Source organism: Cnephaeus nilssonii (assembly GCF_951640355.1).
Source record: "Cnephaeus nilssonii genome assembly, chromosome: 10".
Lineage (NCBI taxonomy): Eukaryota > Metazoa > Chordata > Mammalia > Chiroptera > Vespertilionidae > Cnephaeus > Cnephaeus nilssonii.
Window position 1 is genome coordinate 32,154,020 of NC_137081.1, and position 24,089 is coordinate 32,178,108.

Sequence of the window (24,089 nt, forward strand, 5' to 3'; positions counted from 1 at the left end):
TCATTTCCAAACTAGGTTTGGTGTAGTGCCAGGGAACATCCCTGTGCAGTTTTTCTCAGTGGGACCAGATGTCCCTGTCATAAGCTGCGAAGTCTAACCGTGAGGGTCAGTGTGGGGGTGTGGGGGCTGGGTCCTGGGGGGATTCCAGGCCGCGAGGGCAGGAAGAAAGGGGCACAGCTGGGGAATAGGGGACGCGGCTTTATTTGCAAGTGCAGCCAGTGACACGCACTCAGCTTGAAACACAGGTGTCTGTGTGCATGGAAGGCGGGCCCACCGGTCGGTCGGGAAGGAAAGTTGAGTGAAGGGACGCTGGGCAGTGTTGGCTCTGCCTGGCCCCCCGGAGTGCGCTGTGGGCCTGTGGCTGTCCCGTGGGGACGTCAGCCAGCATCATGCTTGCTCCTCTCCTTGAGTCTGCCTCTGGGAGTAAATCCAAGGGAAGAGTGCAAAGTGCAGGAAAAGCTTTATTTAGGAAGTTGTGCGTGACACTGATGGGAAAGCGAGGCACAGTTCTGTAGCTGCAGACAGATGACTCCTGCCGGCCGCGGGGCTGTGGGGGCAGGGAGGGAGGGGGGCATCAGCCTGGGAAAGCACTAGAAGATTGGCTAAGTAACTATTTAGTAATCTTCCTATAATGGTACTGATATTTAATGTTTACAAAGCTTTTTAATCACATGGGAAATGCATGGTGTAAAATGAAAATACAGTGATCACCGTGAAACCACTTTTATAAGGCATTAAAAATTAACAATAAACATGAGACTAAAAATCAAAGAAAAACACAAGAATAAGTAAATTTGGAACAAAGCACCTTTTGGCCCCGCCGCCTCTCTGATCCAGGTGTGACTCGGGGCTTGGTGCCCTGGGGTCTGATTCTCAGTGTTTCTCCTTTTCCACACAGAATGTGATGGATCTTTCCAAACGCAGCCGCAGCGGGAAATTCCGCCTGGTGACCAAGTTTAAGAAGGAGAAGAACAGCAAGAACAGAGATGCCCACAGCAGCCTGGGAGCCCCGGGTACCTGCTCCCTCCTCTGGCTGTGTGCGCCTCCTGGCCTCCCCGTCCTTCCACGGTCCTGTGGCTCTTCCCGAGTTTCCCAGGCTGAGCCCCTCCCCACACCCCCCCCCCCCCCCATGTGGCCTGCAGGAGTCGTCTGTCTGCAGCTGCAGAACTGTGCCTCGCTTTCCCCTCTGTGTTGGGTGCTGACCGTTGTCCTTTCCTGCCCTGAACTTGTTTCCCATGTAGACTAGGTGACTGACCACTGAGCCACCTGCCTGCCCTGGATTGGGGGTTCAGGGTGGGAAGACAGCAGAGGTGACAAGACAGAGACACAGAGCTCCCACTCAGACCTGCTTCCTCTGTGGGGCTGCTGATTACCTTTCAGTCGGTTCACTGATCGAGACCCCTGCACCTCGGGGGCCTGGGCCACCAGCTCTTGTGGGCGGTGAAATCAATAGAAAAACGACACTAAAGGACACGTTTCTTTTGGGTCAGCAAATTGGTGCTTAAAGTCTCCTTCGTCTCAAGAGTTGGCCCTGAGCACAGCTGTCCCCAGCGCCCTCGGGTGCCAGGGCCCAGCCTGGGCTTGGGCGGCGTTGGTGCCTGCTGGGGCAGTGCCTTTTGATTCTTCTTCTTCGCATGTTTGTCCAGAAATTGGGTTTCTTTTAATGATTGTGGCTCTGACTACATGAGCTCTCTGCGTGTCTCCCTTCCTGCTGTGGCCCGAACTGAAATGAACCCTCTTAGAACAGCGATTTTCAACCGGTGTGCTGCAAGAATGTTTAAAACATTCTTTTCCCTTAGATCAGTGGTTGGCAAACCGCGGCTCGCGAGCCACATGCGGCTCTTTGGCCCCTTGAGTGTGGCTCTTCCACAAAATACCACGTGCGGGCGTGCACGTGGCCCAGTGCGATTGAAACTTCGTGGCCCATGCGCAGAAGTCGGTTTTCCGCCTGGGCGAGTCTATTTTGAAGAAGTGGTGTTAGAACACTCAAGAGGCCAAAGAGCCGCATGTGGCTCGAGAGCTGCGGTTTGCCGACCACCGCCTTAGATTGTCAAATTAAAAACAAAATAGCCAACAAAACAATAGCCATTCAAAATGAATGAATCAAAATTATAACTACATTTTTTTGTCAGATCGGCAAAAAATACACTTTTTGGTGTGATGCAAAAGTTTATGTGCCATGAGGTGAATGGCTGAAACTGCTCGAGGAGGTGGAAGGAAGCTGGCTCCGCTGCACAGCCAGACCCACGTTCCCCTCCATTTGGTGCCTCTGATCCCTCTGGGGACATGGGGACAGGGCTGCAGGGACAGACACCAGCTTCTGCTGCAGCTGCACCCCTTCCTGCACAGCTCAGGGCAGTGCCAGTTGCTGGGGCATCGTGGGTGCTGGCTGCTGTGCTGTTTCGGGGTACCTGCTGCCGGGGTGTCTGGGGCATCTCGGGTGCTCGCTGCTGCCTGCCTGGTGCTGGGCGCTGGCACTCACTGCTCTCCTGCTTTTCCGTCTCCGACAGTTCACCTCTGGGGGACAGAGGAGGTTGCTGCCTGGCTAGAGCACCTCAGTCTCTGTGAGTATAAGGACATCTTCACTCGGCACGACATCCGGGGCTCCGAGCTCCTGCACCTGGAGCGGAGAGACCTCAAGGTACTTCCACACCTGGGCTTGCCCGCGGCTCCGTCTGTCCCCTCCCTCTGACCTGGCCATGTCCCACAATCAGGATGATCTTTACGGTTCTTCTTGGCCCTTTGTTTACAACACGGGGTGACGTGTGTGACTCGGGGTGACGTGTACACTCAGGGTGACGTGTGTGGTGCCCTGGGCAGTGATTCTCCGCCAACCACAACCAGAGGGAGCCAGAGCCGACAGGCAGGGGCCTTCTCTGCTGAGCCCGGTTGGATGGGAATTGTCACTGAAGAGCTCCCTGTGGGGGAGGACTCGGAACACAGGGGTTCCTCTCTTGGTGACACAGTCGGTCAGAGTCAGGGAGACCCTGTGGCTGCTGGGGGCCTGGCGGCTTCTCCAGCGCAACCTACTCGCCTGTGTCCATGTGCACGGACTTACATTACAGGCCGGGCGCCTCGCCTCATCTCAGGAGGGACAGGAGAGGGGGCACCTGGCCCAGCTCAGGGGTGTGGTCTCGGGCCATGTCCTGGGCAATGGTGCTTGGGGAGGGAGGGTTCCACTTGCTGCCGGTTGTGTGTGGTCTTTGTCTTGTGTGATGTTCCCTCAACAGTGTTAGTGACTGGATTACGGGAGGGGTGTGGGGGCAGCTGCACGCTTGTCACTTCTTATGCCGTTCCTGTCCATCTGGTGTCACCTCATTCCCCTCATTTGTGTGCAGAGTTGCTGGGCAGCCCATGGTGGCACCGTGGCCTGGCTTGCTGCCTGGCATCAGGGTGGCTGTGCTCTCGTTGCAGGACCTCGGCGTGACCAAGGTGGGCCACATGAAGAGGATCCTGTGTGGCATCAAGGAGCTGAGCCGCAGCCCCCCTGCCACCGAGGCCTAGCCTCCGCCCTCTCGGCCTGCGTCCTCCGTTCCTCCTGTGACTGAGGAGGGGCCTGTCCTGGGCCCTTCTCATGGTGCTATTTCTACGCCCTGTGCTCGTGACAGGAAGCGTCTCAGACACTGCTCCAGCCCGCTCCGGGGTCTCGGGCACACCAACATGGCTACCTTTGGACACGCACCATTCCAACCCAGTGGTGTATGGGGTGACCGTGCCACCACCTCTCTGCTCCCTGGCCCCCGGCATCCCGGCAGAAACAGCCTGGCTGGGCCGCACACGAGTGTCCAGGGCTTCTCTGCCCTTTCACAGCGCCTTGTCAGGCACCGTCTCCCAGCAGGCTCTCCGGAGTCGGGGCCCAGACCCGCCAGCCACTCACTGCAGATGTCCCTGTTTATTATGAGGTCCTGCCTTCCCTGGTTCGTAGGCACCATGGATGCGTTTCCAGTCCTGTTCATTTAAATGTGACGTGAAGAGAGAGGAAAACTCACTGTTCCTGGAGCTGGCAAACAGGGAGCCACGTTCTAGGGCCGATGAACCCTGCCCCGTCTGTCTCGGGTCCCTCCTGAGCTGCGGGCGTGGGGACATGGTCCTGTGTGTCCAGGACGCAGTAGCCTCGGTGCTGTCTGGGGCCAGGAGCGCCCAGTGGCCGGTGGCCTCCCCGCAATGGAGGCTGTGTGTTGTGCTGGGTCAGTATTCCTCTGGAGACAGCATGTCCATTCCGTCCTGAGAGCCCTGACCCGTGGTGGCTTCTCATCTGGTGCTGCCAGGCCCCAGGTCCCTGGAGGTGTCGGTGCCTGTGTAGCTCCCTGCAAGTCGTCACTGCCTTTACTTTGATCCTGGCTGCCCCTCCAGAGACAGTCACACCTTACAGGATCTCTTCCACCCTGGACCCCAACCCCTGGGTGCCAGGGTCCCGCATCCCCAAGGGCAGGGCTGACCTTGTGAGGGGACTGGGCAGGAGGCCTTAGGGCGCTGTCCAGAGTCACCCATAGGGGCCCCTTGGAGACTCACAGCTGAACAGCATTTACCTGCCACTCACTTTGGAGACCCCTCTGACCAGCGTGCGCAGTGGGTCCTCCTTGGGCATGGCCAGGCTCCAGTCTCTGGTTTTGGGGTGCTCCCACTGGAGGTTCTTCTGGGTGCCCACTCCTGTGCTCACGTGTGGCGTGTCGGCAGGCTTTGGAGTGAGAGCCCTGCATTCTGCACATACCCTCATTGGACGTGAGACCAGGCAATTGTGTCTGCTTTCCTGCCCCGTGATTCTCTTTCCCATCTGAATAGCTGTTTAAGTGGAGGAAGGTGAAGAGAGAGACTCTAGCCCCTGGAGATCACCTGTTTGAAAGTAGAGATCATGGGGTCCCAGAAGGGCGCTGCCCTGTTGGAGGTGGGCACCTGGATTCTGAGGTTCCCAGGGCATCTGAATAGGATGGGACAGGCTGGAGCTCGGTGAGGAGGTCCAGGGAGAGTTGCCCAGGGGCCACCCCATGCCCTCAGTGCCCACCTGTGGGAAAGGCTTAGGTTAGGGTCATGTGTGGTATTTAAAATTAATATGTTGTCAGTGACTAAAGCAACACTGTTTACATAAAAGCCATTTTTATAATTCTCGTCAGTTAGAAGCAAAAGGAATGAACGTGAGTTTTGCATGAAGGTGCGTCAGTGAAGGGCGGGCATCCGTTCCTTGTGGTGTCTTTGTTGTTGCACGTGGGGCTGTGCCTCTGCCCGCTCCAGCAGCCCTGCTGTGTCCTAGGGTGGGTGCCTGTCAGTGTGGGGGTAGGAGGAAGATCCCCGGAGAGTCTTGGAGAAAAGGTTTTGTGTTCTCGGGTGGGGCTCACCCTCATATTTATGATCTTAATTTATACAGCACTCACCGTGGAGCATATGCCTGCTGTGTTGCTATGTACATAGTCCACGTCGAGGGTTGTAAATAAGTGGTTCTGTGTGTAAATAAAACAAGCCTGTTTTGGATCTCTCATTGTCTGATTTCTTGTCCTCGTTCCTTATACTTTGACATAAAATGTTGGTTGCCAAAATCCAAGCTGCATCAGAATTACATTTTTCAGCTGCTCTAAAAATAAGTTGAATTTGTTCATTGTAGGCTTTTCTGCATTAACTTTGATTTCCGAAAGTATTGTATTGAAAATTGATCTAGCTTGCTTACTGAGTTTTTGGGTGCCTTTACATTTTGTGCCCAAGGTCTCACCGTACCCTAGTGCTGGCCCTGTGCTGTGTAATCTAATTTGGAGTATTTTTAAGATTCTTAGCTTTTGTGGAAGCCACTGCTTGTGCCTGCAAACACCAGGTCTCCTTTCCCTCCTGCACCTTAGTGGGGGGAGGGCTGCGCCCAAATATGCCCTGCAGCTGTGACCACGTCTCCTCTGCAGCTTGACTGATGTGACTTACTTTTGGTCAAAAAGATTCAGTATTTACTGGGATTTCCAGAAAGTTCCTTTAAAAACCTGGGAGCATGCCTCTTTCCTCCTGCTGCTGGCCTGGAGGGTGGACTTGATGACTGGTCCTCCAGCAGCTAGCTTGGGCCATGGATGGCTTGAGAATGGAAGCGAATATCGAGGTTGATGATTTTGTATGGGAAAAGCAAAAGCGTATAGAGACACGAGTTATGATGATGATGTAGGTGTGGGGCCAGGGGCCCCACAAGAGATGGGTGAACTGGTGCAGAGAAAGCTTCTGAGCGGACTGGGCAGATGTTTGCGGTGTGGAGGCCTCAATGGAGGCGTGGTCTGAGAGCACTGAGGTGGGCTGCAGCTCTGACTGCACCAGTCCCACCAGGGTGCTGGCCTTAGAACCTGCCTGTGTCAGGCAGGAGTGAGTGATTAGCCTCCTCAATTTTGATCACAATAGCATGAACAGGTTGTAGACACATGGAAGGTGAGCAGCTGGCTGGGAGGTAAAGGCTCCCTGGCTCACGTTATTCACAGAGGCAGATTCAACCATGTCTCTGAGCCATTAAGGAAATGGTGTTGCCAGCCAAACTCCAAGCTGGCAGACGAAAGCCTGTGCTCACTTGGTTCCCAGGCACCTCAGTCCCTAGGGCTCCAAGATGAGCATCCTCTGGAAGGCAGTGCCCAAGTGTGAGGTCCTCCCAGCACCCATGTAAGGTGTACCCACAGGGACAGCGGATGTGCGAGGCTTTCTGGAGCAGGACAGGGCGGCCAGCGCAGCTGGGCAGGGGCTCACCTCACAAGTGGGTGAGGAGTTTGTGTCATCATGTAGCAGCTTGGGCTGCATTGGGCGTCTTCTGTTTCTCGGAAGAGAGGTTTCATTGTGGCCATACCCACTCCGTGTACTTGGTTCCAGGCTGGGCTTACATGTCATTTAGCTATAGGTTGAACCTTAAGGTGTTAATCCCAGAGGACCGTGTCGTCCTCCCCCGAGACCTGGGTGGAGAGCAGGAGCTGCCTGCGGAGAGGGACATGTGTGGTCTGCTGATAGGTGGACTAGCTGTTAACATCAAGGTGGGTGCTGTCACATTGATGGGCAACCCCACCTGCCTTGCTCTCCCTCTGCTTTTATTTGAATGAAGTGACAGCAAGGTGGGCAGGGCACCCACTTTGAGCCCATGGGTGTCAGGCCCAGGACTTTTACAGGTCCTGGAATGAGGCAGGCCTGAGAGGATGTCAGTCTAGAGCTGCTGGTGGCGTCTTGCCACCTGGGGAAACCTCTGGGAGGTGGAAACCAGCACAGAGAGAAAGGCACCAGGGCCTGGATCGGCTGCTGCAGTTCTGCCGTGAGCTCTGAGTTTCATGAGCCAGGAGTCCTGCTGTTGGTCAGGTCAGCGCCACACGGTGCCTGGGTGGGAGGGGTGAGCACTGGAGGGAATGTAGACATTTCTCCCTCCCGACTTGCATGGATTTCACTGCTTCACTTTCCTCTTTGAAAGGTAGTGAGTCCCCAGGACACACAGTAAGTTTGTTATGTACTTGACTGACTTGCATTACTGCCCTGCTTTGGATGGGACACAATCAAGAACAGAATGAGACGAGCTGCCCATGGGTGAACGGCCTGTAATACTGCATAGTCAAGTCCGTTCTAGAGGGAAACGATGCCTGGGAAGCCGTAATTATGGATTACTGGAATCCTGTAACCCCTTTTGGCAGGGCGAGTAACTGTCTTCTGCACCCCATGGCCAGTTCTATTCCCTAGAAGGAAAAGACCACTGCCAGTTTCTTCAACACCGTTTTTCCCAGGAATCTGAACTTAAAACCCAAACATGCTTCTGTTGTTTCTACTGTAGTCCTGATTCGTATTTCTAAATATGAACCATGCTTATTCAGCATCTGAAGTGCGCCTGGGGAAAAAGTCCAAGTGGAACACGAAGCAGTCAGCTTAAAATGGATACAAGACGTGAAGACACTTTATTTGTTCTTTAATAAAATTGTACAGCTCTCTCTGCAGCCCCAGTGCATCCCAAACTTAAGAAAAAAGGGAGCTGGAGGCCCCAGCAGCTCACTGCGGACCCTAAGGCACACCCACCTATCCCCATCTTGTCTTGGTGAGTCACATCCAGTGAGGCCTCTGGCTTCTCAAAAGCAAAGATTTCCGTTATTACATTATTTCATTTCCTAAATAATGACATGAAGGGTGCAGCAAGGAGACCTGTCAGTTACAGTAAAGGAACAGCAGAGCTTGCACTGAGGGCTGGGCTCCCAGCCACACTGAGCTCTCAGTTCGGGATCATCACAAACAGGCTGCCACCCCACGTGCACATCCCGAGACGGGCTGAGCGTTTGAGAACATGGGGACAGCTTGCTAGTGAAAGTCCAACTTCTTACACGTTAGCACACAGTTTGAGACCCAAAATCTCAGACAAATAGGGAGGAGACTGAGGGTTCCAGCTGGTTCTGATGAGGCTGGAAGGGGGACAGGAGGCAAAAGCAGGCTCATCCCACCCAATGTCCACTTACTTCCTCCTGCAGTGAGCGGGACAGCCGAGACCTCGTCCATATCTGAACATGGAAGTGCTATCTTAACGTCAGTGACAAAGGGCTGATGAGAGATTTGTGTGACGTCGTCACCGTACTGAGCCTTGTTGGAGGCATAAAAGTGAAGAATTTACTTTCTTTTCAGGAATCCCACTTTTGACTGAGTTTGAGAAAGTGAATCGTCTGTGTCCTAAGTGTCAGTCGGTTCGTAACACAGATGCAGCATTTGTCGTAAGTGCCAGTCACACCTTTTAAATCCACAGCTGGCCATGCTGAAGGGCGAGGAGAAGCTGGTGCGCGTTCCTTTGTTTGTTCCAGGAGAGGTTTCTCAGGACCATCAGCTCAGCGCACTGGCTTCCGGTGGCCACAACCGTGGGAACGTTCTGATCACAGACTCCCTGTGTCCTGCTCCAGCCTGGCCAGCCCATCAGCGTGCTGAGCTCTCAGAAGCTCTGAGTGCAGATACTACGTTGTCTCAACAGTGAAGGGAAGAGAGTGGACTGTGTGCGCCTCACTGGCCAACCTTGTATGTGTGCCTGCAGTCAATGCAGAACTAGGAAATGTTCTTGTAACTATGGTGGTTGGGGCCCAGTGCAGTCTGACTGGCACCTGTAAGACACGGCCCGGCTGTGAGTCCCTCGGTGGCCATGCTGTGCACGTGCCTGGCCTGAGACCAAACGTCCCTCTAATAAAGTGGAAGCAGCCTACAAGCCTGCTCTCACGGAACCACAAAGCAAAGTTGGCAGGGGCAGAGCCCGCTCTGGCCAGGCCCTGAGCCCACAGGGACATCAGCGGTGCTGGCGCTATCTGAAACTCCCCACGTGGATGGACAGAGAAGCTTCTGGTCTGTGGGGCCGGCCAGGTGTGTCTGCACTGGAGAGAACGCTGCTGCTCTGCACACGAAGCGCTTCCTGGCTGTGGGAGACAGAGCTGTCACCAACTCAGTCACTGACATGGGGTCCACCCAGGTCGAGGGGTGTGGAATGACCTCAGGAGACCAAAGGGGAGCAAGTGAGGAGGACTGGCACCCCTGGTGTGGCCTGCATGGAGGTGACGACGCAGTGGGAGCTGGGTCCAAGCACTGGGGGGTTTGCAGTGTGGGTTTCAGAGGATGTTCGGAGGTCCTGGGAGGTATAGGTGGCCCAGAGGCCAAGGGAGCAAGCCCCCGGTACACAGAAGAGGAAAGGGTAAGTGTATGCAGGGCAAGGGACGGGGGGGGGGGGGGGGGGGGGGCTGTGTGCAGAGCGGGGAGAGCAGGGGGGCTTGACTCCGGAGGCCTGTGGGAAGGAGCCTGAGCTTGGCAGGAAGAGGTCAGGGAGGTGAGGCAGCTCCGGGAGCAGCCACCGGGGGCAGGTGACAGCTGGTGGCCTTGTGGTTGGGAACGCCTGTTTTCAGGTGACAGACCTGTGTCTGAAGGAAAGACCCAAAATGGGGGTGGGGGTGGGGGGGGGGGCGCAGGAAATGAAACTGCGTGGCTGCGTTCTCAAGGTGAGGCTGTGAGCATCTTTGTCCCAGGCTCACAGGCCTGGCTCATGTTCTAAAGGACATGAAGTTTCTCCAAAGTGCTCAGCCCTGTAATGAGACCTGAGGCTTCGGCCAGAGCTCTAAGTGAGGAAGAGCGAGCTGTCCAGAGGCCTCAGCATCCGTGAGACAGTGAGAACCTCACGTTACCTTTTCCTTTTCCCCAGAGCAGGGTCCTCCCTCCCAGTGTCATCTCGGACTGTGCTGAAGTCACCGTCATCTTCCACCAGGAGATTCTGCATTTCAAAATAAGGAGCCACATGTTCAGACATGGTTTAGACTACGTTTGAGTCAAGTATGTAAATTTATGTGAAAATTACTGAAACCAACATAAGGCTATGTCCACCTTGACGTAAACTGGATTAATAACCGACAGTAAACACTAGTGCCCGATGACAGACTGAGTGGCAGGCAGAGCGGGAGAAGTGACTTTGCAGCCACCCGACCTTTGCTTCTGACTGAAAATGCTGCCCCTGGAGTGAGCCCAGCACAGGCCCCACCAGGAGAACAGGGTGGAGCTCACCTGCCGCGAGAGCGGCAGAAACACGCTGTGGTCTGTGGGCAGCTCCACTGGAGCTGCTGAAAGGCACACCCGCCTTACCTCCTGGGAACCTCCTGGAAGCGTCTGGCAGGGCGTTAGAGACACAGGATGCTCTGCATGGTCTCCTGAGGGACTAAGCGCCCCCAGTACTTGCTTCAGCTTTACATCTGAATTTATTTACCATAAATACTGGCCACCCTGTGTGAACCAATCAAAACGTTGAACGTTGGCCTCAAGGAAGATAACCCCCGGGGATAGCATAGGTCAGAGAAAGGTGATTCTGAGGCTCACCAGACCACGTGGCTCTGGGGGAGCTGACTGGGTCACCGAGGCTGGGACCTACACAACTACAAGGCTGTCTGCTTCTGCTCTCGGGAGAAAAGATCCCAACAAATACTGTAATCTCTAGTCCAGTAACTTGTACATGATGTGCTTTTGTAAAACCGTGAACTTGACAAATGAGAGAAAATACAGATAATGGGAGAGACACCATGTCCCCAAGGTAGTGTGAGGGCTGGGCACGGCCCCGCAGTTAGCTCCCCTCCTTCCCCTGGCTGTCATGAGGAAATGCGAGTTAAATGTGTACACAGATGGTGCTTGGCCTACAATAGAATTATCAGTGAAAGTTAGCTATTATTAGTGCTAACCTTTTACCATATTTGCTTCATTTTAGTATTTTCCAAGGACAAGACATAGACTCGGTTGATGCCCTGCCCCTGCTCCAGGTAAGCCCACCATCACGCTGGTGCTAGTGTTCTGTCCGCACTGTCACTGGATGGCAGCACAGGAGGAGGGCTCAGCATTTACACGGCTTAGACTTTCTGTAAAAGACTATCCTGGGACATCATTTTCCACACCAGATATGTTCACCTGGACGTACACAGCTCTGGTTTATAAATTTTAACTGCTGTGTTCAATACATGTTGCAGTATTTTTCCCCATTTTATCCCCTTTCTGAGGGTCCTTTCAGTTCTTCCCAGTTTACAGTCACAAGTGCTTCAGTGGACATTTTTGTCTCCTCGCCCCCAGTGTGAGTTGTTCTGGGGGTGGTGACTGAGTGCTGCCCCGCCACTTCCAGCGCGGCTGCACCCGTGGAGGCAGTGCTGGGGGTCTGGCCACAAACCGCTGCTGATTTGCAGTTCCCTGGTTACCGGGAAGATGCCTACCTTTTCATCTGCTTATTGGCCATTTAGTTTTCTGAGAATTGCCAGATATTTTTCATCTTTGCCCATTTCTCCCCGATTGTGTTATCTTTTTGAAATTGATTGGTAGAAGTGTTTTACGTTTGGATAATGATCCTTATTCTATTGTTGCGTATATCTTTTCCTATTTGTGGCTTGGCTTTTGATGGTTTCTTTTGATGTAGTCAATTTAATACTTTGAGTTGTGCATTTTGTTTCTTACATCTATTCTAAAGACTGGAAATCACTGCTTTTCACACATAAGTCTTTACACTGACTGCTGTGCTTGGTGTGAGCAGAGGTACACACAGATGTTATGGGGTCTGGGGCTGACGTAAGCTTGAGGACCCTCTATGAAAACCAAAATTATGACTGCATTTTTTTCTGTATGGAACCAATTTTCCCAGAACCACTTACTGAATAACCCATTTTTAATGTAGATCTAAAATACCTGTAAGTTCCCTGTCTGTGGGGGTCGGTATCATCAATCCCAATACTCAATCAGGCAAGTACCCTGGCCATGCTCTTGCACATGTTTATCCTCTTTAATGTAATCCATCTGGGTTTTCACTGGGATGATAACTTTACTACTGAGAGGCTTCCTTTCTAAGAACACGGTAAAAACTGAAGCTTTACCACCACTCAAAATTTGTCATATTCTCCAGAGAGGTCTTACAAATCTTTTTGTTGGGTGTATTCCTAGTTACCTTAGAATTTTATGAATGTTGATCTTGTAGTCTCTTGAATGTCCTATGCAGAAATATGACAGGTAAACAGCTTTATTTACTTTTTAGGGGAGGAAGGTCAATTGTTGACTAGAAGTGGTGATTAAATCAATAATTTATTATCAGTAAATAGTTCACTTAAATGAAGAATTAAAAAGTATTACCACATGACAACAAACCAGGTTTATCGGAGGAATGTAAGAATGGCCCATGTCAAGGACATATTTCTTAGTAACACCCATTTTAATGATTTACAACAAAGAACTCAGCGAACTAGGAATGGAAGGAAATGTTGTAACCGAATGCAGGTACCTACTCAAACCTACAGCAGCAACACTGAGTATCAAACTTCAGAAGCATTTTATTCAGGTCGGCCCCACCGGACCGCATGAGGGGCTGTCTGCTCTCTCCCTCTTCATGTTCTGTGTCTTGAAGATTTCATAAATCATTTCTACGAAACCATCTCATCCTGGTGTTTTGTCAAAGTGGGAAACGTGCTGTTAAACAACTTACCTTAATACCAATAATATCTCCATCTTTCAAGTAATAAGGTGCCCCCTGCAAATTATCTTGCTTTTTCTTCTTTTTCCTCTTGGTAATTTGCTGGTTCTATAGAAAAATCAAGCATCTTGAATAAAGAGAACAACCTCAAATTCTTACTAAATTCCCTATCTGTGAAAACTTGCAGTTAAGCTGTTGCTATGCAGGAAGTCCCACACTTTACCCAGCTGGACACCGGAAGCCACTCAAACTTGTCAGGAAAGTATTTGGCAATTTCAATCTTCTCTACAGGAAGGGAATAGAAGTCAGCCACTCGCTGCCGCAGGGAGCTGGCAGTGCCCCGGGCAGCGTCCCACACCATGTCCACGGGCAGGGCATACGCCCGTTCGCCAGGGAGGCGCATCTGTGTCCTCAGCAGCATGTCCTGAGGGCTGCACCAGAAAACAGTAAAACATCAGATTTAAAGTAAAATGAGAAATACACGATAGATATGAGGGCGAGTGATGTGCGAAGCTTCCCCTCCAACTCTTCTCATTTTTATAAGAAGAGGTTGCCACTAAACCCTCATTTCCTTTCCTCCCGACCCAGGACGGAGTGAAGCTCCCCTTCTGAGCCGGCAGCAAGAACACTGAAGGTGGAAGAAGCTCCTCCCAGACGAGAGAGGGGCCACAGTGACGGCCTGGGCGGTGCTAAAAATCTCACTTGCTGTGGGGTAGCCAGGAAGAAGGGAAAGATTAGTCCAAAAGGTGGGAGTAGAAGAGACCTATGGAGGCTGTTATATACATGAAGTAAAACAGAAGGCAAGACTGGAAGCTGGAGGGGGGAATGAAAACTGTTTCCCTTGTTTTTAGGATGGTGAGACAAAGAGTGGTTTTAAAGATTATTTCTGTTATACTGGTGTTTTTACCAAAGGAAAGAGGGATGCAATGGGAGAAAGAGACCGAACCTTCTCCATGAGGGAGCGGGGGGTCAGCATAGGTAGATGCTGGGGTGAGGAGGACGATGAGGAACCAGAGGCTGGTTAGGGGTCTAAGCAAGTGCAGAGCACTTCAAATGGATCCTGCTTAAAACAGACATGGCAGAGGGTCAATGTCATCACAGAAAGAGCTCACACAAGTTAGACCCCATTTAAACAGGCAAAATGTATGAAATAATTCACAAACTACAAATGGCTTACAAGCCTTTGAATCTCAGTAGCAATCAAAGCAAAGCAGCAAACATTTAAACAATGACAATATTTAATGTTGGTTTGAGGGTGAAGTAAATACTCAAAACACTGTGTGAACATAAATTGGTATAACTTACCTGGAAAGGAATTAATAATGTATTTTAAAAGGTTTAAAATGTCCATACCATTTGATCCAGAAATCCCCCCCCAGAAACTACTGGTAACACCATTTATATTAAGACAGTCACATCACATGAAGGTCAGTGTGGCTGAAAGAGCGCAATCGAAGTTACTGGATGTCAGGTGAAGGAGAAGGGACCTTAACACTCGGTGATGCTAACAAAAACGGCTTTTTCAGTTAACTGCCACGCATCCAAAATGGAAACCATCCCCACACGCCACGGTATTTTGAATTTAATTAAATCAATTTGCAATGAATATTATAAATATATTACAATTTGGGTGTTCTTGAATATTTTCAGCTGAAAATTCTCATGAAAAATGATTTTAAAGTTGGTCAGGGCTGCCACTTAGGGAAAACATTTTTTTTAATAGACATGCGTGGTGTGTGGGGAAGGTCCAGAGCTTGCGTCTACAGACGCTTGTGGTGTACAATATAAGAGATTCTTCAATAGTGAAAAAATAATAGGAAGAAACTTTGGGGTGCTTCTTTATTCAAAAAATACTTCACTATGACAAAAGCACTGTTCTAGATGTTGGGGATACAGCCATGACCAAAAAACAAAGTACTTACTCTCGCAAAGATTACATCCTAGTAGTGGGAGACATAATACGTCAGGTTTGATATTCAGATGAAAAAAGTAGAATGAAAGGCCAGAGTGAGAGGTGCTATAAGGCAGTTTGACCTCAGACTCTCCACCTACATCAACAAAGCGGAACACAAGCATCCAGCTTGTCCTTCAAGATCAAGTGGGCTTAGTGTGCACTTGGACTTACTGAACAAGTCTCATTTTATGGAAAATGGGTTCCACGTTATAGACACAGAACAAAATCTGTTTTAATCTGCCATACTACTGAGAAGCCACCCGCTGTGATAAGACATGTAATTCTTACCCTAAGTGTTCTTCTTTCTGAAGGGGCTCTAAGCAGATCTCAGTTCTCCTCCCCAACTTATATTCCCTGATAATAAAACAAAATAATAGTGACATCATTTAATTTTTTAAAACATTTTTTTTGTCAATTTTAAGCTGTCTTAATAAGCAAAATATTATACATTTAAGACGACTATGGCCCTAGCTGGTTTGGCTCAGTGGATAGAGTGTCAGCCTGTGGACTGAAGGGTTCTGGGTTCAATTCCAGTCAAGGGCATATGCCTGGGTTGCAGGCTCAATCCCCAGTAGGGGGCGTGCAAGAGGCAGATGATCAATGATTCTTATCATTGATGTTTCTCTCTTCCTCAGAAATCAATATATATGTGTATATATATATAACTTTAATACTACTATGAACAATTATATTCCAACACAATGGACAACCTAGGAGAAATGGGTAAATTCCTAGGAACATGTAACCTACAAGGATGAATCATAAAGAAATAGAAAATACAAATTATTACTAAGGAAATCGAATAAAAAAATCACAAATCTCCCAACCAAGAAAAGTCTAGGACCAAATGGTTATCAGTGATGAATTCTACCAGATATTTGAAAAAGAATAGTAATCCTTCTCAAACTCATTCAAACTTATTTTATGAGGGCAGCACTACACTGATATCAAAGCCAGACAAGGACACTTTAAGAAAAGAAAATTACAGGCTAATATCCCTCAGGAGCATAGATGCAAAAATCCTCAAATTAGCAAACTGAATTCAACAACACATTACAAGGATCATATACCATGATCAAATGGGAGTTATGCTAGGGATGCAAGGTTGTGTCAAATATCTGCAAATCAACTAGTGTGACATACCACATTAACAGAACGAAGGATAAAAATCTGATCACCTCAATAGATGCAGGAAAATACATCTGACTAATTTCAACATATTTTCATGTTAAAAACTCAAACTGGATGTAGAGGAAATGTACATGAGAAAGGTCATATATGACAAGCCCACAGTTAACATACTCAGTGGTGAAAAGCTGAAAGCTTTTCTTCTATGATCAAGAACAAGACAAGATGCTTGCTCTTGCACTCTTATTCTATAGTACTGGAAGTCCCAGTCAGGGCAACTAGGTAAGAGGAAGAGTAAAACTGTTTCTGTTTGCAGATGACAAGTTATATTTAGAAACCTTAAACACTATGCCAAAAAAACCTATTAAAACGAATAAATAAACTTGCAGGATACAAAAATCAGCTAGCTACATTTTATACACTAACAATTATCAGAAAGAGAAAGTTCCATTTACAACAGCATCAAAAAGAATACTTAGGAATACATTTAACCAAGAAGGTGAAAGGTCTGTTCACTGAAAACTATAAGACATTGATGAAGGAAATCGACTAAGACACAAATGGAAAGATATTCCATATTCATGCACTAGAAGAATATTGTTAAAATGTTCATACTACCTAAAATGATCTACATGTAAAATACAAACCCTATTAAAATGTCAATGGCATTTTTCACAGAAATAGAAAAATTAATCCTAAATTTTGTATGGAATTTGTATGAAATTATATTATGAAGCTATAGTAAAAGTCGGGTACTGGCATAAAAACAGACACATAGATTTATGGAACACAACAGAGACGCCAGAAATAAACCCACATATATGCTCAATTAACTTACAACAAATGCACCAAGAAGATCCAATGGGGAAAGAATACTCTCTTCTATAAATGGTGCTGGGAAAAATGGACTGCTATCTTGCTACATCACACACAAAATCTACTCAAAACAGATTAAAGATTGAACCTAAGACTGGAAACTATAAAACTCCTAGAAAAATAACAGAGGGTAGGCTCCTAAGTTCCTTGACATTGGTCTTGGCAATGATTCTTTGGATTTCACTAAGAACAAAGGCAACAAAAGTGAAAATAAACAAGTGGACTACATTAAACTAAAACCCTGCACAGCAAAGGAAACCATCAACAAAATTAAAAGGACTGGGAGAATCTATGAACTGGGATAAAGTATTTACCAATCATATACCTGATAAGGGGTTAATACCCAAAATATATAAAAAAATCCATACAACTCAATAGCAAAAACCCCAATTTGATTTAAAAAATAGAGGAAATGAATAGACATTTTTATAAAGAATACATACTAATAGCCAATAGGTACATGAAAAGGTGCTCAAAATCACTACACTAGTCATCAGGAAAATGCAAATCAAACCCACTAGTTTTCACCTCAAACCTATTAGAATGGTTATCATAAACAAATAATAATTTTAAAAAACACCCCAAGAGGTAAGTACTGGTGAGGATGTGGAAGAGAGGGAACCCTTGCGTATTACTGGTGGGAATGTAAACTGATACATCCATTGTGAAAAAACAGTATGAAGGTTCCTCAAAAAATTAAAAATAGAACTACCATACCAAATGATCCAGCAACCCTACTTTTTCAGGACATCAATGAGAAATGAAATGAAAACAAGCTATCAAAGAAATACCTGCACTCCCATGTTCATTGTAGCATTATTCACAACAGCTAAGAGATGGAAGCAACCTAAGTGTCCACCAACAAACAAATGAATGGATAAAGATGAAGTGTACACACACACACACACACACACACGACTATTATTCGGCCACAAGAAAGAAAGACATTCTGTTGTTTGCAACAACATGGATGGACCCTGAGGGCATTATGATAAGTAAGATTAAGTCAGACAGAGAAAGACAAATACTGTATGATATTTACTTATATGTAGAATCTGAAAAAGCCAAATCCATAGCAGTAGACACCAGAACGGTGGTTATCAAGGGGCTGAGAGAGTAGATATTAAATGTTCTCACCACGAAAAAGAAATTATGTGATGTGATGCAGGTGTCAGCTAACGCTATGGTGGTGATCGCTTTGCAATGTATGTGTATCAAATCAACATGTTGTATGCCTTAACTTACACAATGTTATATCAGTTACAGCTTAATAAAGCTAGAAAAAAAAAACACTCAAAATTTTGTTCACAGTCTCTGGAACATAGTAAACATACATGAAGCTACATTTTATACTTAACTGGAGGCCCAGTGCATGAAATTTGTGCACGGGGGGGGGGGGGGGGGAGGGGTGTCCCTCAGCCCAGCTTGCACCTCTCCAATCTGGGACCCCTTGAGGGATGTCCGACCACTGGGATCGGGCCTAAACGGGCAGTCGGACTCCCTCTCACAATCCAGGACTGCTGGCTCCCAAATGCCCTCCCCTGCAGGCCTGGTCCCACCACAACTGCTCTCCCCTGCAGGCCTGCCCCAACTGCCCTCCCCTGAAGTCCTGGTCCCCCCCAACTGCCCTCCTCTGCCGGCCTGGTCACCCTTAACTGCCCTCCCCTGCTGGCCATCTTGTGGCGGCTATCTTGTGTCCACATGGGGGCAGCCATCTTGTGTCTTGGTGTGATGGTCAATTTGCATATTACTCTTTTATTAGATAGGATATGGAAAGTGAAGCTGTTCCAGAGGTTGATTTATGGTAAGAAGCATCACCCAGTTGACATGTGGAATTGCCAGGGTCGGGCTTTGTTACTGAATTCAACAAGGAACCCACCTGAACTGCTGCTGGTTTTTTCGTAAAAGCCTCCCAGGGCGCTTACTGTCCACTGTCCAGGCTCTGAGGAAGGCAGGGGACAGGATGGAAAACTCCAACAAGGAGGGCAAGGTCATAGCCTAGAAAAGAAACAGGCATTTGTAGAAATTTGTCCAAGGGTTTGGAAAAGCACTCTTAAAAAGAGACTGCTTTAGGAAGAAATGACGCACGATACAAGAACATCTGAGGGAAAGAGTATCTTGAGTAATGGTACTACCTACTGAAACATTCCCAGAACAAACTCAAACTAATCAGCTGAGAGATAAGTGAGTTTCCGATTTCTAAATCTGAACCCAAAAACTCCTTTTTGATCAGTATGTTTTAGAAAATGAAACTTTAAAATTAATCTTTAGGTGAATCTAACTCTCAAGAGCAGAGGTCACTACAGAGGAAGCAAGGGCCTGGTCTGCTCCATCCTGGGAGTCTCCAGCAGTGTCTGCACTGCCCAGGAAGTAACTTTTGATTCTGAAATATTTCAGTATCTTGGGATCCTACTGCTAGCCCCGAACTGCTGCACTAATTCTAGAGGAGTAGATAATTATATTATTTAGGTTGCAGTGTATAAAATGGCCAATATTCATCCATTTTAACCTAAAAACAGCAACTCTGTATCTTTCCATCCAATAAGAGGAAAACAAGTCTCTTCCTACTTGTTCTCATGATAATGAAACCATCTGCTTTTTTTGAGGACACACAGGTCAAATGTTAGTGTCTGATACTCTTATTATCTGCCCCCACATCTGCCCCCACATTTTCCCTTTAAGCAGAAGAAGGGATGTTCACTTCAGTCCAAGTAGTAAGATGCTTCTGAAACATTTAGTGTTGTATTCAATTAGTCTCTCCATTTGGACAAAACACTCTTTCTCTATGAATATTAACACACAAGAAGACACTATAATCTGACATAAAGCTGATATTCTGACCTGGGAAATTGATACTGCCTCTTTAACAACATATAACACATGGATCACAATGATACAAAAACAATGTAAAGGTTAAACTGAACGTTTTACAAATGTTTCAATAAATCATGTTTACCTAAAAGGTAAAAATAAACATAAGCTGCAAGTCACTGAGGATATATTTGAATGAAAGCACAGCATGCCTGTCAGAGGAGGAATGAGAGCCACAAGGGCAGCCGGCAGAAAAGAAGACCAGGGAGCTTAGCCGTGTGCGTGTCGCCTGCTGGGTACTTACCACTGAACATGGCATGTAACACATGCCATATCAGAACAGACTGTAAGTGAGGGAAAAGGAGATAGAAGAATAGATTAATATCTCACTGGAAGCAGCCAGACCCCCACTCAGGTACGCTGCAGGAAGAAGTCTGACCTGAGCCTTCAGCTCCGCCAAGGTGGCATCTTCTGAGATTTTGACGTCTCCCAGGTAGCGGAGGGGAACATCTGCATGCACATCACCAGCAGCACCTGCAGAGGACAGAGCCAGATGTTAGAAAGGAGCTTGAAATGCATTTATTTCATATTTCTAAAATATATGCCATGTTTTGATGTCGTAAGTACTTTTAATAAAATTCCATTCATGTAACTCAGAATCTCAGTTCCTCCAATTCAGGCCTCCTGCCTTTGGAGGGGAGGAAGCTATTGGCATAGTACCATGGCTTTCTCACTGCTGTGGGTTCGAGGAATTTCATGCATGTGTCTACTAGAATGTTCTTTTTGATACTCCTCCCTCAAAGAGGACTTTGCTGGTAGGATACTTTGCCCTTATTCTTTGTATCACATTCCTGTTTCTTTCTCACATCACACCTATCCCACCTGTTTCTGTTTTCTTGGGTGTGTATAAAAACTATGACAGTCAGGAGAGGGCAGACCTGCATTCTCATTGTCTGTCAAGTGTGTGGCAGGGTGGGTGTTATGTAGTCGATGTTTACTGACAGAGTCCTTGAAAGTAAGAAAGCCTTCTACATTTGTTATAAAAAGGGGAAAATAAAACGCTCTCTCATCTAGAATCCTGGGTATAAAAGTTGGCAACTAAATTTAAAATTCAGAATAATTTAATTCATTTTTGCTTTAGTTAAATCTCTTAGTTTATTGCTGGGCACACTGCTAATATACAACAAAATTAGATTGTAAATAAATTAAAACAAAAAGCGAATGGTTTTTCTTGTGCCTCAAGGACACCACATGCTATTACTTTTCGGAAACTCTCCGGAATTAAAAATGTTTCTCATGTGTTGTTATATAAAGAAGGACTATCAAATAATGATCCTGTTTCTTCACTTTCATGGGAAAACTCAATGATTAAACACACTTTTTAAGTTTGTAGCCAACTCTATATGTAACTATTATTCTATTACCAAAGCATTTTTAGATTTAGTTAACACATCTAATATGACCCAACCAAAAAATAACTTAATGCTAATTTCATAGCTAATTCAACATGAAAATATTTTATTGGTCTAAACATGTATTCTTAACTTCAAAGAGTAAGGAGAGAAGAACTTGATTCATTTTTAGTAGTTTAAATACTGAGGTTTAAAAAGTAAAAAAGAAATATAAGTATATAATACTCTACCCCCCACAAAAGCTAAATCACTAAATAAAGCATGATTAAAAATATATGAAGAGTTGATCCTACTAATAATATATCTACAGTCGCAAAGAAGGCTGATGGCTGTTTTCTTTATATCGAAGCTGAAACCCACTGCTGACAATGAAAAGCCAAACCCTCTGCTGTCATTTCTTGCTCATCGTGACCTGAGCCGAGTTCTGTCTGTGGAGAAGCCACTTAGAAGTAAAGCAGAAGGCGGTGAGGGGTGGAATGCCCTGGAGGCAGTTTCTGGGGGGCAGGAGCGGATTAGGGTGCAGTGACGGACTCCAGCCCTGCCTCTGCCCGGCTGCCTCCATATCCTAGCCTACCATGAGGACCCTGAGAGATGACATAAAAATTCCTTGAAAAAATATACTGATATAAAGACTTTAACATGCTGTACCCTATAGCGAGTGGTTGGTTTTAAAGCATTGCATAAAAGGGGAATGGTGTTACTGCTTTGGAATGACTTGTGGAATAAATAGGTTGATTTTCAACCATACATTTAAAAAAAGAAATAAATGTCATTTGCCCCCAGAGCAGAAGCAGTTGTTTTACTTTTCTTTATGACACGTAAGCCACTGAGATTCTGTTGTATTCTCACCTGGGGTGGAAGTAGCTCTCCAGACCTCGCCTTGAGAAGGGGTACAGTTCCTCTGGTCCAGATGTCTCTTCCCCTGACCCTTGGGCCCCGGAGGCTGGTACCACCAGATGGGTACCTTCAGGAGACCCTGGAGAAGGGAGCATTTCTCACTGTTGTGAGGTACACAGATTAAGTGAACTTGCATTGCTACTTCCATAAAGAGGAACATCTTGATGACAAAAAGTGTTCCCAAATTTTTTGTTTTTCCTTTTAGATGTATAACTGCTATATATTACACTTTTAATTGTTTTTACAATAAAAAAGTTTGTGATAAAAATAAGACTAAATGTTCTTTGTTTAGAAGTAGCTCAGTAGTTACAATACATGAACAGTATAAACAAATTAGCAGAATGTTTGACATAACCAACTATATAAATACTAGAGGCCCGGTGCACAAAATTTGTGCACGCGCGTGTGTGTGTGTGTGTGTGTGTGTGTGTGTGTGTGTGTGTCCCTCAGCCCAGCCTGCACCATCTCCAATCAGGGACCCCTCGAGGGATGTCTGACTGCCCATTTAGGCCCAATCCCATGGGCAGTCGGACATCCCTCTCACAATCTAGGACTGCTGGCACCCAACCACTCGCCTGCCTGCCTGATTGCCCCTAACCACTTCTGCCTGCCAGCCTGCCTGATCACCCAACCACTCCCCTGCCAGCCTGATTGACGCCTAACTGCTCTCCTGCCGGCCCAATTGCCCCTAACTGCCCTCCCCGGCTGGCCTGGTCCCCCCTAATTGCCCTCCCCTGCAGGCCTGGTCTCCCCCCAACTGCCCTCCCCTACAGGCCTGGTCGCCCCTAACTGTCCTCTCCTGCAGGCCTGGTTGCCTCCAACTGCCCTCCCCTGCCAGCCCTATTGCCCCTAACTTCCCTCCCTTGCCAGCCTGGTCCCCTCCAACTGCCCTCCCCTGAAGGCCTGGTTGCCCCTAACTGCCCTCCCCTGCAGGCCTGGTCCCCCCCAACTGTCCTCCCCTGCAGGCCTGGGTCCCCCCCAACTGTCCTCCCCTGCAGGCCTGGTTGCCCCCAACTGCCCTCCTCTTCCGACCCAGTCACCCCTAACTTCCCCCCCCGCCCCTTTGCAGGCCTTGTCTCTCCCAACTGCCCTTCCCTGCTGGCCATCTTGTGTATTGGAGTGATGGTCACTTTGCATATTACCTCTTTATTATGTAGGATATTCAGGCCCCGTGAGAGCAGCATGAGCACAAGGCCCCAGATATGGCGCTTTCATTCATTCGAGTTCCCAGGGGAACTTGAGAGAATCAACAGCCCACTGGTCTAAGTTGGATTCCTGTACATACACTACAGGAAATAAACACATTTCCTGTAGTTTTAGTTTTACTAATGTAACCGGTTCTTCGCTCTTTTTGTCCATTAGTAAAGAACTTTAATAGTTTTATTAGGGATTAAAGATGTTACAGAAGATGAGAATGTGAAAAAAAACGTAAAATATTTTAAATATATATTTCAAGAAATCCATATTAAAATAATTTTTGTTTATTAAATAGGTGAAGACTGAAAAACACTCAACCTCCATTCAATGAAATGAATAAGTATAAACCAGAAAAACAAAATTCTATTTTTTCACTTATCAGACTGTCAAAAACCAGAAAGTTTAATAATATTCTATATGTTGTTGAAAATATGGGTAATTTGGTGGCAGAAGTATAAACCTGCAGCAAACTTTTTGGAGAGCAATTTGAAATTGTCACAATTTAAAGGCCACGCCCCAGACCTGCCATCCATGGTGAGAATTTGCCTTCTGATGGACGAGCCCTGAGACAAAGTCACGGGTACAAAGACAGTCACTGCCAATTGTGATGGCAGCAGAATACAGTGGTAGGTTTAGGAATTTATTCTGTAAATAAATGGACATTTATAATATTTTTTGCAGTATCATTTATATTAACAAAAGACTGTATTGAAAGAGACTGGTTAAATTATAGTACCTCCATACAATGGGAGATATAGATACCACCTATAGAATGAGATGACTTGATGTGTACTGCTACACATCCAGGTGGGTGGGCAAAGGTGGGTTTACAGTTGCAATGCAAACAATACAATTAGTAAATACTAATACAAGAATCATTCTGTATTTCATGTACTCATATGTG

The 24,089-nt window shown here is 47.2% G+C and overlaps 2 protein-coding genes and 1 long non-coding RNA gene across 10 annotated transcripts in view; 2 read left to right on the plus strand and 1 right to left on the minus strand.

Moving 5' to 3' along the window:
• The window catches only part of DGKD (diacylglycerol kinase delta), a 107,262-nt gene extending 101,823 nt beyond the window's left edge, over positions 1–5,439 (plus strand). For 2 of the 4 annotated variants that reach the window (XM_079782037.1, XM_079782038.1), the window contains exons 26-28: positions 899–1,013; positions 2,511–2,641; positions 3,415–5,437. In XM_079782037.1, coding sequence (XP_079638163.1) covers positions 899–1,013; positions 2,511–2,641; positions 3,415–3,504 — 336 coding nt within the window. In that variant the 3' untranslated portion in view covers positions 3,505–5,437. Of the gene's footprint in view, positions 1–898; positions 1,014–2,510; positions 2,642–3,414 lie in introns of all 4 variants that reach the window. The other 2 variants (XM_079782035.1, XM_079782036.1) reach the window with 2 other exon arrangements.
• Positions 5,440–7,842: 2,403 nt separating this feature from the next.
• The window catches only part of USP40 (ubiquitin specific peptidase 40), a 73,697-nt gene continuing 57,450 nt past the window's right edge, over positions 7,843–24,089 (minus strand). For 2 of the 5 annotated variants that reach the window (XM_079782031.1, XM_079782030.1), the window contains exons 25-32: positions 21,941–22,067; positions 20,119–20,213; positions 18,748–18,866; positions 15,153–15,218; positions 13,134–13,341; positions 12,923–13,018; positions 10,113–10,198; positions 7,845–9,352 (exon numbers count right to left, since the gene is read on the minus strand). In XM_079782031.1, coding sequence (XP_079638157.1) covers positions 9,160–9,352; positions 10,113–10,198; positions 12,923–13,018; positions 13,134–13,341; positions 15,153–15,218; positions 18,748–18,866; positions 20,119–20,213; positions 21,941–22,067 — 990 coding nt within the window. In that variant the 3' untranslated portion in view covers positions 7,845–9,159. Of the gene's footprint in view, positions 9,357–10,112; positions 10,199–12,922; positions 13,019–13,133; positions 13,342–15,152; positions 15,219–18,747; positions 18,867–20,118; positions 20,214–21,940; positions 22,090–24,089 lie in introns of those variants that run through there. The other 3 variants (XM_079782033.1, XM_079782032.1, XM_079782034.1) reach the window with 3 other exon arrangements.
• LOC307105997 lies at positions 10,132–14,098 on the plus strand. The gene is made up of 3 exons (XR_013814081.1): positions 10,132–10,257; positions 11,177–11,228; positions 13,499–14,098. It is a non-coding gene; the product is annotated as an uncharacterized lncRNA (long non-coding RNA).